At 32.2% G+C, this 17673-nt stretch overlaps 1 protein-coding gene across 1 annotated transcript; it reads right to left on the bottom strand.

The window, feature by feature from the left end:
- Positions 1-14801: 14801 nt before the first annotated feature.
- Positions 14802-17135, bottom strand: LOC110736578 (pentatricopeptide repeat-containing protein At5g04780-like). The gene has a single exon (XM_021916833.1). It carries the CDS (start codon positions 16977-16979, stop codon positions 14829-14831), a length of 2151 nt encoding a protein of 716 aa, XP_021772525.1. The 5' UTR covers positions 16980-17135; the 3' UTR covers positions 14802-14828.
- Positions 17136-17673: the final 538 nt, after the last annotated feature.

Raw genomic sequence — 17673 nt, 5'->3', positions numbered from 1 at the left:
ATGGCCCAAACATGAAACATCACTTCCAAAGTTCCAGCAATAATAACTCCTCCAAGAGACTGAGACTATTAATTCATAGTTAGTCTCCATCATTCGTTACATGGTCCTTACTACATCTACCACATTATTGATTAATCTATCTACACATACCTAGTTTTCAAACCCATATCCCTACTTTGTTACACCAAATAATGGTCCAATAACAAAAACATTTTATCACTAGCAATGGTCAATGACCTAATTTAGTTAGTTAGAAGTATTGATCAAGTTATTCGATATAAAGTCAGGGCAAATATTATACTTGAAATTCATCGAAGTTATATTCTTAACTATAATGTCACAAGTATACAATAGAAACATAAATTAACATTGATATAAATAATTTTGATGAATGGAAAAAATTAATTATGTAAGAATATATTAACATTACTTGATCAGCACTCTTTGGATCTTGGAATTTCGATCTTTTATATATTTTTATCTAAATCGATCTCCAATGTCTGTCATTTTATGTACAACATACATAAGAGTAACATTTCTTTTTATCATTGTGTTACGTTTGTGCCTTTCCCTATATTGGTATGTAGCTCAAAGCCCCTACCTTATTTATCTCTAGTAGCTTGCATTCTCATATTCCTTATAACCGGAGATGAAATAACAAGAAAGAGTTATGCATGAATTCGATCAACTAGAGCAAACAAAACCTTCACTCTCACATCACATCGATTACTCAAGCAGAACATTATAGGAAGTTATATTTTCTTATTGTAGAATAATTTGGATTTATAAATTTAAGAAAAGGCAAAATAAAGAGTTGGGATAATATTAGGTCAAATAGTTAGCAAAGGATATGTGAATAGACTAGGTGACAAAAGTAATGCCGTGCCTTAATTTACAAACTGTTGGAATCATGGCTAATGTATTTTATATCAATTTCGAATCAATTCATACAACGAAAAAGAAGATAAAGATAAACAAAGCATAATTTTGTTTTCAATAATTTGCAGACACCAAATCACCTCCTTTATTATCTAGGATAGAATGCCATAGATATAGGACCCATCGACCCACAAATGAAAACTATAGATAAATGTTAATATGTTACTGTTGTTAATAATTACAAGCTAAGTTTTACAATAACATACTTCGTATTTGTTAACTCTGATGAGTCTGTTCTACAATTTCAGAATATTATTGAGTACATTTACAAGGTTGATAGTTTCAATTATTCTGACAAATTTCATAAAACTATGCTTTTATCTTCGAATAGTCATATTATAGTATGTAAATAGTGAAGAAGTCAAAATATAAGAAAAACAAATGAAGAATTTCAAATGACTATATGTACAAGTAATTTTTAGTCTATGGTAATACTCTTTGGTAATATTAATATATTATATATGAATTATTAAAAAATTAATACATAGAGGCAATTCTAACAAGTACGTATATGATTATAGTTAATCTTATATATTGTATATAGCACAAATGTTAATCAAAGTAATATGGTAAATAATATAAAGGTCAAAACAGGTCATTTGAAAACCTTAAACGTGTTCGTCAGAAAAATAAACTTGAACGTGTGGAGCCCACAAAACGAAGGAGAAAAAGAAGTTTCCACGTGGTACCATAGAAGCCAAGTAAGAGATTTTGGAGGTACTTTGATGAAGTGTGCAGGTGTAGCGCATAAGATGAGGACCAGAGCAGCAAATCAAAATCTCCTCTTCTGTTATTTTGTGCAATGAACCCCCAAGAAAAGATGTTGCTTCGTCTTGTCATTGAAATTTAAAGGAACTTTCCAACTTAAGCCATGTCATCATATCTTATACGACTATTGTTTTTTAGCCCTTTCTTTTTTTATATTTATTTTTATTTTTATATTCCTTGGAATTTCTCGGACCAACTTGTATCACATAAATTAATATGTAATTCAAAATATGTGGTGCTACCGTTATATAAAAAGTTTGCTATTCGTAGAATCATTCAAATCATAAAAGTATGAATGTATTGATATCGACAACCACATTATTATTTAACCTAATAATATACTTTATGATATAATGTATAGTTTCAAGATATACTACGTATTATGAATTTGACCCTCTTCCCTTTCCCTCGAATATTGTTTTACAACCACTAATCAAACATTACTGATATATGTAAGTTTCACTAATTGATCATTGTTATAATCACTTTTTGAGAATGGTGATGACTAATTTCAAGTATGTTACTAATATTTAAGGTGATAGATCAATTTTAAAAAAATCAATAAAATAGATAAGTTGACAATCTATATATATTTTGTACTAATCATATTAACCATTTCCACTTTGCTTATTAACATGCTAGAGATAATCTAGCTAGGATTTATAAGTAATTTATTATCCTATTGATATTAGTTACGAAGTATATAATAATTATATATAAAAAAGTTTGAATTTATTGCTTTTTTGTTGAATCTTTTTTGGACGTATTCACCTCCCAATTTCTTAATTCAAAACAAAACAAGCAACATGCGTGTGTGAATGTGTAACTAGAGCGCAGCATTATTGCATGCATGAGCTTCATGCGACGGTAAGTACATTAAACATGCATATTTCTCATGCATGTCACTTGCAAACTTATGCCACCATTAGAACAATATTCAATACCATAACCTTATTAGTGCATAGCCTAATGAGAATAATCATACTCCGTATTTATCTATGAAATTTAAAATACTCAGTCTATATTCAAGACTATTTAGGTTGATCATGTCTAAGCTAAACTCGCAAAATTAAACAAACTCTTTCAGGTATGTAGTTTCATTTTACATAGGGTTTATTTATTTTTTGTCCACTAATAGAATAGAACAAAATTAATAACATACATAGTATAGCTTTAAAATTCATTGTGAAACTCAATTAGTCAATCGATCACCCTCATACACCTCATTTGCAAGATGTTGACCACCACTTCTACTTATCCATGCATACATTGCACTCTATATATATATCAACGCCAAGCACCTAAAGAGTGGAAACCTAATGCTCTCGAGGAACACATATGGTCGTGATATATTGTTGAATTATACGATTAGTCATATACGATGTTTCAGTTTAAATTTTATGAACAATCTAGCTAGAAATATCTTTTCCTAAACAATATTCATTTATGGCAAAGAATTTTTTTTTTTTTTTTGAAGATATGGCAAGGAAACTTAATTGAGACTATATCATATACTTGAGTACATGAATTCTTTTAAATCTGGATGGAGTATATAGCCATTACATTATATTGATGAAGAGGTTCCTCACAGTGAGATGGAGAAAATTTACTTATAAATAATAATATATATTTGAAACATGCCAAATTCTTATTTTTGGTTAATTTTTAATTAAAACATTATTTCTTCTTATTATAACATGTTTCAACTATATATATATATATATATATATATATAGATGGCATATTTGAACTTGACTATCTTTGTTACTTATTTTGTCGTGCATTGTAATATTCCTCTCCACCAAATTGTTTTTTTTTTCTTTTCCCCCCTTCAAAAAATGTTAAAAAAGTCAACTGAAACCATATTTCAATATATAAAGTGAAAATGTTGAAATTGATTCAAAAAAAAAAAAAAGTGAAAATGTTGAAATATATTTTGTCTTGTACCTTGATAGAAAAGTACCTTGGAGAGAGAATGGGAAAAAATAAAAGTGAACGTGATGTTCACGTGAGTAAGGTGTTTTTTCGCTCAAATATAACTTCATAAGAATATTGTAGGATCTTATGTTCATGTGACTAAATTATAAAGCCATTTTTTTTTGTCCCAAAACAACTTTTGAATTGGACCGCCCACGTCCCACTTATATAACGTCTGTCCTATAGGGTTACTAATTTTACAAAGACAATGACAAGTAAATTTAGGAGACTTGGCATTAATTATAATATGTATTAGCGTATATGCCTTCCTTAATTAATGTTTTGAAAGAGACTACCATACAAAAAATTTCTTTAAATTATAATCATTATATGCACCCAAAAAAAAATCGAGGGAGATTATAATGGTAACTTCTAAATCTATTGTTCTTGTGTTTGTGTTTTTTTCCCTCTTATCTCTTCTTGAGTTCATCCTAGTTTGATCTATCATGTTAGTACCATTGTTATTAAAATCCCGATTTAAATCTTAGAATATTACGATTTTATGATTTATGTAAGTCATACGATTCGATTTACAATTCTACCCGATTTTACATATTTCTCTTAACTAGCGAAATCCTTACATGTTAAAATTATGCCTACAAAGTTATTTATAAATATATAATATCAATTATTATTGGTTGCTTAATGGGTAAACAACTATTTTCTATTAATAATTAGGTTTCAAACTTATAATTTAAATACGTTTAATTAAATTTGGATATGACATCTTGATTATGCATGTCTGTAGATACTTACGATTCTACGATTCAATTCTGAGATCCCCTTTCGATTCAAAGTAGAATCCCGATTTTGATAACTTTGCATGTTGTCGAATTAATAAAGAGATTAATGACAACCCTAACAATAGAGTTGAAGTTGCGATAATTTGTAATCTCAAAGATGTAATAACTCAAAGATAACTAATGAATATATGTAAAATTAAAGTTGTTTGCCACAAATTAAATATATATGGATGGAAATTATACTAAATTAGTTTAACATGCACATTAACCTCGTGGATGATGAACTAACCAACCACTTCAACGTACTTATTAATTTACCAAAATATGGAATATGTTTCTTTTATTTTTACCCCTTTTAAAGTTATATTCCAACATTTGCAAATATATAATGCACAAACTTACATGGCTTAATGAGATGAGCTGAGGTACCACTATAACTTTCAACTACCCGTATCAATTATCCTTGTTCATTTCTTTTCTTTCTATTTCTTTTTCTCTTTTGGGAAGGATTATGATTTGGCAAAGGAAAGAAATGAGCACCAGAAAAACATCATGTAGATGAATAAGATCCACATAGTTACATCAATCTGAATTCATCATATCCTTAGTATGTAATGTCACTTCTCCTAAAGGAATTGAACATCCAAGTATCCAACCTCATCATATATAACAGCGATCTATATACTTATTTTCCTTTTAAAATACATTGAAATATATATATATATATATATATCGAAAAAAATCATAACACTTTCTAATACAATACGAAATAATAATGAAGCGATGATAAAGATACAGAATTAAATAATTCGCGCTATTAGATGATGAGCCTTTTATATGAAATCATATTACATCCTTAATTATGAAAAACTGAATGAACATTATGCAAATCGGACAGAAGGCTAAGTGCATACGCGGAATATCAAATCAATACTATTATTTTAAAACAGGAAGTTGGAAAGACTCTTGTCCTCTTTCTGCTTTCCTGTTTTAAAATAATTATTTTAAATTAAAAAAAAAAAATCAATCATACATCTCTTCAATCCCAATCCCCTAATCATGCCTATTCAACAAAATAAGTTTTTTCATCAACCCATACCATCTGAAAGGACTGAATCAACAACGCTAACCCCATCATCAATAATACAATCAACCATTTTCATTGGCATCTTTTGGCATCTCTCAATCTAACTATATATTTATTAGTATTTATATAATAGTAATCAATTAAATATATTGAACTTTATCCTGTTTAGGCATTCTATGATACATTTGAAGATCAAGGAACATTCATTTTATTTTATTTTTTCTATATTAATTTGCTTATCAATTAATTAGTATGGTTGACATATCAATTTTAAAAATTTCAATCATTCAAATGTTAATTGCCTTTGGTTCATGTTTATAGTAATTTCAAGTTTTCAAAGTCATAAATGTTTTGGAAGATTCAAATTGTGGTACGAATTCAAATTTATTGAAGAGTTGCAGTCTAATTTTTCACCAGGTTATTTTGAAATTAAGAACTTTTCCCTATTTTCTAAATTGGAAATCACTTCCTTTCCTTCTTCCCCACTCCATTCTCTTCCACTTGCCTAAGTCAGTAATTGATATATTCTAAATTATACTTTGTTGTAGAGCCCTTAAGACGATTGCTTAGTTTCGTATACTAATTGCTATAAATTTCTTATTCAACTTATTCGTCAAAATCAAAGTTAGTTTTTTGTTTTAATTTCGTTATAATGATTTAGTAGAAATATATGGTTGAACGATGTTATTGATGTATAATTTTGGGCCATCTTTTAGTATATTATTTTAATGGATGAATTTTATTTCTGCAGTATTAATCATACTTTGGATGGCATTTTTGGTACAAGACTGTATTTGACGATAAAATTGATTCAATTTTTTCACTGCTTTGCATGTAGTTGTTGAAGGTTTCATTTTTTTAGTATTTTTGTTCACTTTTCAACTAATTTAAATTGCATTTTGATGTTAATTTTTACTTATATTTTCACTTATAATGCATTGTTTGATTATTTCGGATAGTCGTGGATCCATTCTGGGTTGCGGTTTTACTTAGTGGTTGTATTGGTGTCTCTTTTCTTTCAAAATGCTGAAAATTAATATTGAGGTTTTAGATGAATATTTTGCATGTGAGTTTTTGCACTTATTGTGAGTTTGGAGTATAAAGTTGAAATCCCGTATTATTTTACTAATGTTGTGTGTAAAAAAAATAAAATTATTAATGTTTATTTAATAAAAAAGAACAAAATTAATAACTATTATATATAAAGTTTATTTTAAACAAACAAAAATTACAATACAAAAAACAGCCGTACATTCCTGTCAAACAAAAAAAAGAAAGTCGTGCATCGCACCGGTTTAAGACTAGTTTAACCTTTCAAAACCATATGTGACATGCAATAATAAGGAATAACATTGGAGGTGGCTTTAATCTATGAAACGTACTCAGATCCAATATGAACTATTCTTAGGAAACAATGAGTAAGACAGCTAGAATTTGCACAACCCTAATTATGGCAAACACTTTGCCACGTACTAGTTGTAGAAGCTTCTTAATTCAAAAGATATGATAAAGTTTGGTCCAATCAATCCTAAGATATATATTCAAGGGTTTTGAGGCCTTGGGTTTTTTTATACTAATAATAACAGGCTATATCTCCTTTGCTTGTTAATTCAGTTACAGCCATGCAAGAATATAGAGTTAGCTTAGTACGAACTAGTTAATTTATTTAAAGCTAGAATAATAAGGTATGTCACTTTATATGTGTGTTCTAAAATAAGCCAACTTGACTGTTTTTATTACAAAGGAGAAGATTCTTTAGTGTTTTTGATCCCACTAAGTTTTAAAGTATGGTTGGTGGCATTAAAGATTTGAACTAATAAACCATGATTTGACTTGATTTTTGCGTTTCTTGGTTATGCATGCTCTTTGCATAGCACCACTCATTTGCATGATTTCAAGCACGTGTATACTTAGTATTTAGGTATCTACAAGGATCTTGGTACTTAATTGTTTGTCCTACTTAATTTTGGTGCGAGTCTAATCACTAGATTTAGATTAGATTGTCTTGTACTATATAGATCACACATACACGCGGTTTTATTAAAAGGAGATTTATAATAGAACAATAGCTTAAGAATGCAAATGTAATTTTATGTTTAGTAATAAACCTTTGCAAATAAATCACATTTGTGTGATCGATCGTATTCCTATATGAAACAAATCCCTTTGCAAGGGTACCAAGGCTGATTTTTTTGCAACTTAACACATACATGTACGTACATACTTTATATATATCTTAACTTAGAACTCTTATTTTAAGCATGTGGTGCAAATAATGCTCGATATATGTGTACTATATATGTTACACATACACATGGTTTTAGAAGGGGATCTATAATAGAATAGTAGCGCAAGAAAGCAAATGTAATTTTATGCTTATTATGTAAATCTTTGCAAATCACATTTAATTTAATTGTGTGATCGTGTTCCTATATGAAACAAATCCAGGTCCTTTGCAAGGGTATCAAGGCTTGCTTTTTTGCAACCCAACACATGCATGTACAATACTTTATATCTTAACTTAGAACCCTAGCTTATTTTGGACACGCAGTGCAAATGCTCACTTAAAGTAAATCCAAACTACAAACTAATAAGACCACATATTTTTTCTATAAAATGGAAAGACAGCTAATAAGGCCACTAAACCTAATTTGAGCTATGTTTGAAAACTTTTATTACATAAGCAAGTAGTTAACCTTTGAAATCAAGGCATAGAAAATAATTAATTAGCTAGGTAAGCATGCATTTGCAATAAGAATATATATGGAATCAATTAAACAGACATATTCCCTATATTATGTTATTTTGTAGTATGTTTAATTATAAAGACGAGGGGAATATTACGAGGACTTTCCCGAACATTCATTAACACTAATATAATATTAATGAGGTTTTAGCCTAATATAAGATGTTATAAATTCGTATTCCTTCATCCCCATTTGTAATTTGTATTAATCAGCTTCTTCACACCAAAATAATAATCATGACTACTAATATGACGACTTAGCAAAAGTATTTCCGTACAAAAAAGATATGTACACTTGCTTACCAAAGAAAAGAAAAAAAAGAGAGAGAGAGAATTGTCTACAAAAGACAAACTAAATATATATGAATAATTGTCCAATCAGAAGTCATGAACCATAACAATTAAGTATGCAACTATCCAATAAGTAGCCATTATGGTAGCATTTTCGTATTGATATAATCTATAGTTTGAGATTTGAATTACAAAGTTAATAAATAATGACAAGTTGACTAGAACCACCATATTAATTATTTGTGATCATGGCCGAATATAATGTAAACTAACACAGTAACACGCATGGAATTTCTTTTATCCGCCAAGATAGGTGACAATTAATATATCATGAACGAAACCAAAAATAAGGAAAATTTTATCAAAAGGGACCTTTTAAAAAAAAAAAGTAGCAAAAAAGGACCTTCTTAAAAAACTTCTTGTGAGAGAGGACCTTTACAGCTTGTTTGGATACAGATTCAGGAAGGGAGAGGTAGGGAGGGAAGGGAAGAGAAAGGGAAGGGAGGGAGGAAAAAATTCAGCTCCCTTGTTTAGATAAAGGAGAAAAGAAAGGGGTAGAGTTTGCTTGAAAACCAGAAGCCATTGATTACGACGACAATATCAATGGCGAATTGGTGGTGGTAGAAAATTGGGGAAATTAGCGTAGAATAATTCAGAGAAAATTTGGGGATTAATTTTTGAAAATAAAAAGGGTAAAATTGTCATTTTAAAAAAAAATCAAGTTGTATAATTTATTTTCCTTCCAAATCTTTTCAAATTTGGAAATATTTTACTCTTAAGCAATTATTGAAATATTTTCCATTTCCTTCCTCTCCATAATTTACTATCCAAACAAAGGAAATTGCATCCCTCCCTTTCCCTTCTCTTCCTTTCTCCTCAAATCCCTCTATCCAAACAATGTGTTAGCTACTATTCAAAAAAAAAAAAAAAAAAAATGTGTTAGCTAGATTTTTATAGTAGACTTGCACATGATCTCTAAGAAATAAACACCCCAATACTCCAATTTTATACAGTGATTCCCTCGTATATAATCCCTTCTTATCTCGTTTCCCTCAAATACAAAGATAATTAGCTACATAAACGTTGTAGTTATAACTCAAATTCTTAATATGATTAAGGCGGACTTTCATTAAATTATTGTAGTTATAACTCAAATTCTTAATATGTTAATTGTAAGTTTTGTCGAATTCATTCCCAAAGAGATAAGGCCACTGACCTCCCTAAAATACCCTCCTTTTTAGTTCTCTTCCTTCTTTTAGATTATCACCCTCTTTTCCTATTTTCAAACATTTTATTATTTTTATAATTTGAGATCGCTTGCAATGAAGATAAGTATAATAAGCTAGACGTAAAAATATACGGAGGTGATTAGGTTAAGAGCCATTGGCTCAACTAGTGATAGATTTAATTCTTTTAAAAACTGTTATAAAAACGCTAATTCTACCTCTAACTGCTATTAAAATCACTATTTCATCAACAACTCCTTAAGTGGAAATTTAGCACTCATAATAAGTTGCCGCCACATATTACATTCCCCAAAACAATGTATTTCCGCATTTAGCAATGATAATAAATAGAATAATTCGAGTATTATTTGTTGTAGAGTTTATTGAATTAAAAAAGAAAAGCACGAGGCAATGAATCAGGTGTAATTCTTCAGTAACTCATATCATGCTCAACATATTTGTATTTATGCCTCCTGAAAACTTGCACATGACCACTCCTGCCAAAACAATCTGGCAGGGACCTGCATTATTTAGTTCCTATTAGTTGTGCAATACACTACTCCATCCGTCCATTATTACGGAGTATTCATTTATTTTATTTAAGGTCATATTATCTTAATTTTATGGAAAATTTATCAGAAAAACCATTTAAAGCATTTTATTTGTCGAAAAAAACCTTATAAATTTTTTTGGCAAATTAAAACCTGATTTTAAATTTTTTTTGTTGAAGTCAAACAAAAAACTATAATTACCCTAATTATCCTCTAATTTTCCCTAATTACCCCTTAACTCTCAATTAATTAATTATACTTTTTTTTTTTGGAAGAAAGTCAATTAATTAATTATCTAATTAAATAAAAAAACATAAAACACCCTAACCCCCACCCCAGCCACCCCCTCACCTGCAGCAGCCGTGGCGGCCAGAATCCCCTACCTCTCCCCTGCGACGGCTGCCTCTACCACCTGCCGTCAACCTCCCCCTTCCCCTACCACGCGCCGGCGGCAATGCCGCCCCTACCCGGTTTGCCGGCAAATTTCACCTTTCAAAAGAAATCGCACAAACAAATCGCAAATTTCGCCGTCAAATTATCAAAACAAATCGCACAAACTTCGGACCCTTTGAATCTCAATTTCGGAAGAGCTTTAAGCAATTCTAGTGAATGCCCAGAATCCCAGATGACTAATCCTCGTTTCCTGATATGGGTCGCCGTTGATTGCGGCAGTGATGGTGGCCACTCTATTGGGTGGAATATTTGGGTTAGGGTTTAGGAGGGTAGTCGCGGCGAGGGTAAAGGGGAAAGGGAGGTGGTCGATTCGGCGGTGAAGGTTGGTCGGCGGGGGTGGGGGGTTCTAGGCTGGGGATGGGGGAGGGGGCTGCTGCCATGTGAAGGGGAGAAGGAGAGGGTGGCTGGTGCTTGGTGGTGGTGAGGGTGGTTTTTTTTTTCATTTATAAATTAACTTAATTATTAAATAATTTAGTGAGAGTTATGAGTAATTAGAAGAATTAAGGGAAAATTAGAGGTTAATTGAGTGATTAGAGATCTCAAGTTGTCCTTAATAAAAAAAATTTACTATCTGATTTTTAGTTACCAAAAAACATTTATAAAGTTTTTCCAACGAAAAAGTTGTTATAAATGATTTTTTCTGACAAAATTTCTTATTTTTATTTTGAAATCATAGAAGTATAATATTTCTCTTACGTACAATACATTTGGTTTAACAACTTTTTGTTTCTTATCAACTTTGTACAAGAAATTAGCTAGAATAGCACCCATTATACCATCGGGTGCGCTTAGCACAACAACATTTAACCAGAGCAATGTACATCACCACTTATAAAGGATGGGTGTAGTTCGTGCAAATTTTAGGATTAAATGAAATTTGGCAACTAGAAATTCTATCAGAGTTACTAAATACGGAATAGTGTTTTTTTTTTTAAGGTAAAGTAGAGGGGACCATGCCCGTACCTCAACCCTCACGTTTGAGAATAGAGGAGGGAGGTAAGGGCATCCCCCTACATCCAAGCATATATAGTTGATAGGGCTCGAACTTATGAGTTCCCCACCAACTGCACCAAACATGCTTGATTTCAAAGCATAGAGTAATTGAGGAGCAAACAATTGAAAATAGAGGGAGTATTATAACACGATGAAGATAATAGTATATCATCAGCATATTATTCGTATAAATGCCTACATAATGATTTGACAAAATATAAAAAAAAAGTTATCTTAAAATATATGCTTTAAAAACCTCCCAAAGCAATGAAGCTACTGTCTGGTCCCAGGAAGCTCGTGTTGAGTGTTGACCACCTCAATTATAAATATTTGTGGAGTAATTGCTCCCCAGATCAACCACCATCACCACCACTACTCCAAACTTATGATGTACATGTTCAACTTTTTGAAAAGATTTTAGTCATAAAGAAGGTTCACTTTACTTGTCACAAGACTCACTACTAGACTTGTTCAATGGATCAAGACCCCTTCACTGCTCGTCTGGCCCGATAGTAAATGAGCTAGCCTCGTTTACACCTTTTGCAATCCAAACAATCTGGACTAATGTTTAATGAAGACTAAATGGACCCAAAATCAGCATTGTATGAGGCTTATGTGGTTCGTTCATAACATTTTTTAAAAGAAGTTAACAGACATAGAATTACGAAAAGACGATATGTCAGTACTTAGTAGAAATGTAATGACATAACACGAATACGAATGTATCGTGACTTCTAGGGTAGTAATTCTCAATTAATGTACACCATGATGTTTGATGTGGTCAATAAGATATTTTACTCTCCTGTGTGCTAAAAAAAGGAATGCAACTTGTACAAAGTATGTGAATAATATAATTAAAATTAGCCAACCAACTTTAAGAAAAAAGAGGAATAATGAAGGCCAAATGATTGAAACAGCTATGCAATGCAGAAGAAATAAGGGAGTATACATCATCTGGGACAAGATATCCAGCCACTGTAAAATGATTGCTAATTCCTGCAGAACAAGGGAACCATTAAAGGTCAGCTTTCAGTTGGCAGGTATTGAGTTATGCCCATGCTAGACTTCTTCATCATAGACAAATATATATTAGGTCCACCACCAAGTTGTGAAGGGCAAGTGTAACATTTGTAACCTGTATCACGTAACCAGGCCACTAACCAGGCTTATGGAGATTTAGATGTACGCAACTTTAACCCTAGTCAGTATTCTCCCAAGAAAGCATAGAGTACATACTTTGGTGAAACTATAAATCTAGTCCACCTTAAATGGACTGAATGCACAATGTTTGTGATTGAATAATTGACAAATTTTGCATTTTCAATGACATTTTGATTAAAACGCCTATAAGAATACAACCCTTCAAATAACATCCAACTCCTAATTGGAGTTAGATCAAATTATGGTTCTCCTTATTCGTCATTTAAATTTTAAACGAGGAGAAGGAGATATTTTAAAGACCAATAATATCATCGAAAGGCTAGAAACAATATTCATTTCATCAAAAGAAAGCAAGAAAAGAGTGTAAATCATTCTTGATAATAATAATAAGCTACTTGTCCCACATGTAGAAAATGATAAGGAGACCAAATTTGGGTTTACACAAGACATCAACTCAAATACAAAGCCCATGCCCAATACCTTGTCCTTTGCACAACAGACATAGATCTAGTTCCTAACTAGGCTTTTACGTTTTCAATTCATCTCCCTTGGTAATAAAAAAGACATAATGGAATTTGTGTACATAAAAAGGCCCCCTTATATTTCTAAATTTGGACCACCTATTAAGTTAGATTATGGGTATGTTTGGCAAAACTAGCGGTAGAGGGTAGCGGGTAGTTGTTGAGTAGCGGTTAGCTATCAAAGTAGCGATTGATAGTATGAGTGTGTGGTAAAACTAGCAATTGGATTATGTAAAAACAATAAAATATATTAAATTTATTAATTAAATTATTAATTTATGCATGATAATCTAATAATATTATCACATATGTTTCTCAAAATATATATATATATATATCATCACATATCACTAAAAATTAAATCGGTCGAGAATAAATTCTATCAAATTGCACCAAAGGTTATAATTTTTCATCTTGTGTAATTTTCCCAAAAGATGAATTAAATTAAAAAAATATATATTTATATATCAGAAATTCAATCAAAAAATTTCATAAAAAAAATAATGAAACAAGGAGAGGGATAAATTTAAGGAGAATACTTACTTAAACAATGATAATCAGTAATCCAATATTGATGATGGAGGAATTTGAAAGAAGATGAAAACTTGAAAAGTTGTTGGACTTGATGACAGTAGTAGTCAGAATATTATAGCTTACACCGCTACTTTTTTGGAAAAAACGTTTGTTTTTTTAACGTTTGAGAAAATCTCTCTAACCACACTACCTCTACCACTACCCGCTACTTTGCCAAACACCACTAATTTTACCTAATAGTGTTTTGACCTAGTCAAAATGCTACTCGCTACTTAAAAAGCTACCACCAAACAGGCGCTATTTAAATGTAATATCATCGTTACATGCATATCTTGAGATTAACCTATCATTACTCCGTGATACATTGATGTGAGATAACGCGATGTATTATCATAATGAACAATGCATTAACAAGTTTTATGAGAAAGAAGATCAGCAGGGTAGGCCAGCAAACTATGAAAGTATTAAAGTAATATGATGATTTCATTTCATACTGTACCTAGATTATCTGAAAGTTGATAGATCCATAAAAAACCTAATTTTATTTAAGCAAAGTAGAAGTTTGATACCATACATGTCAAGTAACTGGTTCTGTTGTGATGGCAGCGCCTTGTTTTCCCAATTATGCAAGGGATACACGAAGTTCATGAGGTGGACAATGGTTTGGTTGCACTTGAATACTTGATACACATACTTCATGATGGAGCTTAAGATCAAGCTTAAAAGCAGCTATGAAAGCTGTAAAACTAGAGGATACACATACATAAACAAGTCAAAACACAGATGGAAGAGTAAAGGGGCACCAATAATCTGAGTTTGAATAATTTGATATTCTGATTCACCAATAATCTTTACAGGAACAACAGCCACCAGAAAAATTATGAAACCTATTGACATCTCTAACAATGATCTCTCTATTGAAGATTTCGGAAGCATACTTCATAACTGTATGACAATCTCCACAAGTCCTCAGATTCTTTTTTATCCTAATTGGAGCACCAGCAGGAAGGGCCAGTAGCCCAAATACAAGTGCTATTTTCTCACTGTGAAGCCACAAGCTGTGCTCCTTGTTCTGCTCTGAGTCATTTGTAGCAAATTTGGTCTCAGACACATAGCCTCTTTTCTTCAATAGTTCCTTCAAATTTCTTAGTAGAGCATAGATTTCGTGTGTTCTTGAATGTGATTTGTCGTTAGCAGTAAATACAAAGGTGGTGTTGTTCACATCAATCCAGCTGCATCCATGCTCCTTTCTCAACCCTATAACTCCCATTCGTCTCCTAATTTCATCGGCTTTTTCTGATTTTCCATTACGCGTGTAAATGTTGGCAAGGATCACATAATTTCCTGGGTTATTAGGTTCAATCTGAAAAAGCTTTTCAGCTGCTTCTTCGCCAATTTCAAGAGTCCCATGATTCCTGCAGGCCCCGAGCAATGCCCCCCAAACAGATGGACCTGGATCCATAGGCATTGATTTTATAAACCTCTTAGCTTCTTCCAAACGACCTGCGCGGCCAAGCAAGTCAACCATGCAAGCGTAGTGTTCATGACCAAGTTTCTTCTTGTGGACTGATTCCACTGAATTGAAGTAATCAAATCCCTCCTCCACTTTACCAGTGTGAGCACATGCAGAAAGAACACATACAAAAGTTCTATAATCAGGCCTTATTCCCTGCTGCAACATGTTTTCAAACAATTCGATTGCTTGGTTTGAGCATCCATGCTGCTGGAAAGCTGAAATTATTGCGGTCCAACATACGACGATTGGGTCATTTACTGCTCGAAACACCCTGTGAGCATCCACCACGCTTCCACATTTGGCATACATTGAGATCAATGTGCTAGCTAGAGACATAGTTTCCTCAAACCCACTTTTCAAGATCAAATTATGTATCATTGTCCCCTGATTCAGAGCTGCAAGACCGGCACAAGCATTTACAGCAGTAGAGTATGATGCCTCATCAGGCAGCATGGCTTCGCTCCTCATGAGCACAAAATACATTAAAGCTTCTTCAAAGTTATTATTTTGGAGGAACCCTGTCATTATCACATTCCATGTAACCACATCCTTTTCAGCAAAACTCATAAACAACGTAACAGCATCTTCAAATGATCCACACTTGCAATACATGTCCATAAGAGAATTTTTAACATAAGCGGAAGCTATTAACCCGCGCTTAAACACAACACCGTGGACTTCCTTTCCAATGTCTAAACCACCATCCATGTTAGCACAAGCAGTCAGGGCACTCGAAGCACTAACTTCATCTGGAACTATTGATTTCTCACAAAGAACCCCCTTGAAGCTTAAAAGTGCTTCATCATAGTTCTCATTATCTAAAAACCCAACAATCATAGAATTCCAAGAAACACGGTTTCTTTCAGGCATTTCATCGAACACTTTCTGTGCACACAACATATCACCACATTTTGCATACATATTCACCAATCCAGTCCCAACAAAAACATGATTATCAAACCCATGTTTACTAATCAAACCATGCATTTGAACCCCAGAAAAAAAGTCATTTAAATTAGCACAAGCAGGTAAAATTGCAGAAAAAGTAAATTGATTTGGGTACACCCCCAAAACCCTCATTTGATTAAACAATGTTAAAGCTTTAATGGGTAAATTATTATGAGATAAATGAGTAATAAGGGAAGTCCAAGTGATTACATTTTTATAGCAGTCTTCAATATTAGAAAACAAGATTAAACTTTGAATAATATGCCCAGATTTGGCATATAAATTTAGGAGATTACAAAGGAGGAAAGGGAGGGTAGTATAATGGTTGATAATGATCTGGGTATGAATTTGAGTAGCTTGTTTGAAGATTTTCTTGTTCTGGGTTGCTGTATTTAGTAGAGAATTGAGATGGGTTGGAGTTATTTTCCATTGATTTTGATGATATGATCTGGGTTGCAAGGTATAGAAGATTGTAGGAGAAAGAATTTTGAGGTAATTGTGTTTAAACAAGAAGCAAAATTTCATAATACTGAATTATAGATTTTGAATGGTTCTCAAATGACAAGATTTAATTGACAAATTGACATTGTTTTATTGATATGGGACTTGAAATTACTAGTGTGTTTAAGAAAGTACTGAAGAACTACTTGGTGTGTTGTGAAGGGCCTAAGCCTGACTATTGTTCTTGGCAAACTGGGCTTAAGGAGATGAACCCACAAAATGGTGACTTTGCTGGTGGGTTATGTCTAGGGTTGGCAATTCGGGTCAATAGAACGCGTTCATATTTTAGTTCTAAAAAAAAAAAAAAAAAAAACGCGTTCAAATTTGATTTAACATTTAAGCATTTTTTAAAAGCTCGCTAAATAAAAATCACGGAGCAAATTACTACCATATAAATATGAAGAAAAAAAATATGTATACTTATATGATCCATTGTGTTTAGCACTGTCAAAACGGTTTGACAGTTCGGTTTCAATTCGGTTTGAAATCGGTTCGGTATTTAATCGGGTCGGTTTGGAATCGGTTTAATTGTCTCACGGGTCGGTTTTGGTTCGGTTTAAATAGTTATCGGTTCGATTCGGTTTTGGTTTATTCTTAAGCGGTTTTAATTCGGTTCGGGTTGTAAACAGTCCGGGTTGTAAACGGTTCGGTGCAGACGGGTTGCGGTTTGTTAACGGTGCGGTGTAAACGGTTTTTATCCCGGTTCAAACAGTTTCGG

The sequence above is a fragment of the Chenopodium quinoa genome, unplaced genomic scaffold (genome assembly GCF_001683475.1).
Source record: "Chenopodium quinoa cultivar QQ74 unplaced genomic scaffold, ASM168347v1, whole genome shotgun sequence".
Taxonomy (NCBI): domain Eukaryota; kingdom Viridiplantae; phylum Streptophyta; class Magnoliopsida; order Caryophyllales; family Amaranthaceae; genus Chenopodium; species Chenopodium quinoa.
The sequence above is the reverse complement of the archived record's forward strand: the minus strand, read 5'-3'. Positions and strand labels throughout refer to the sequence as shown.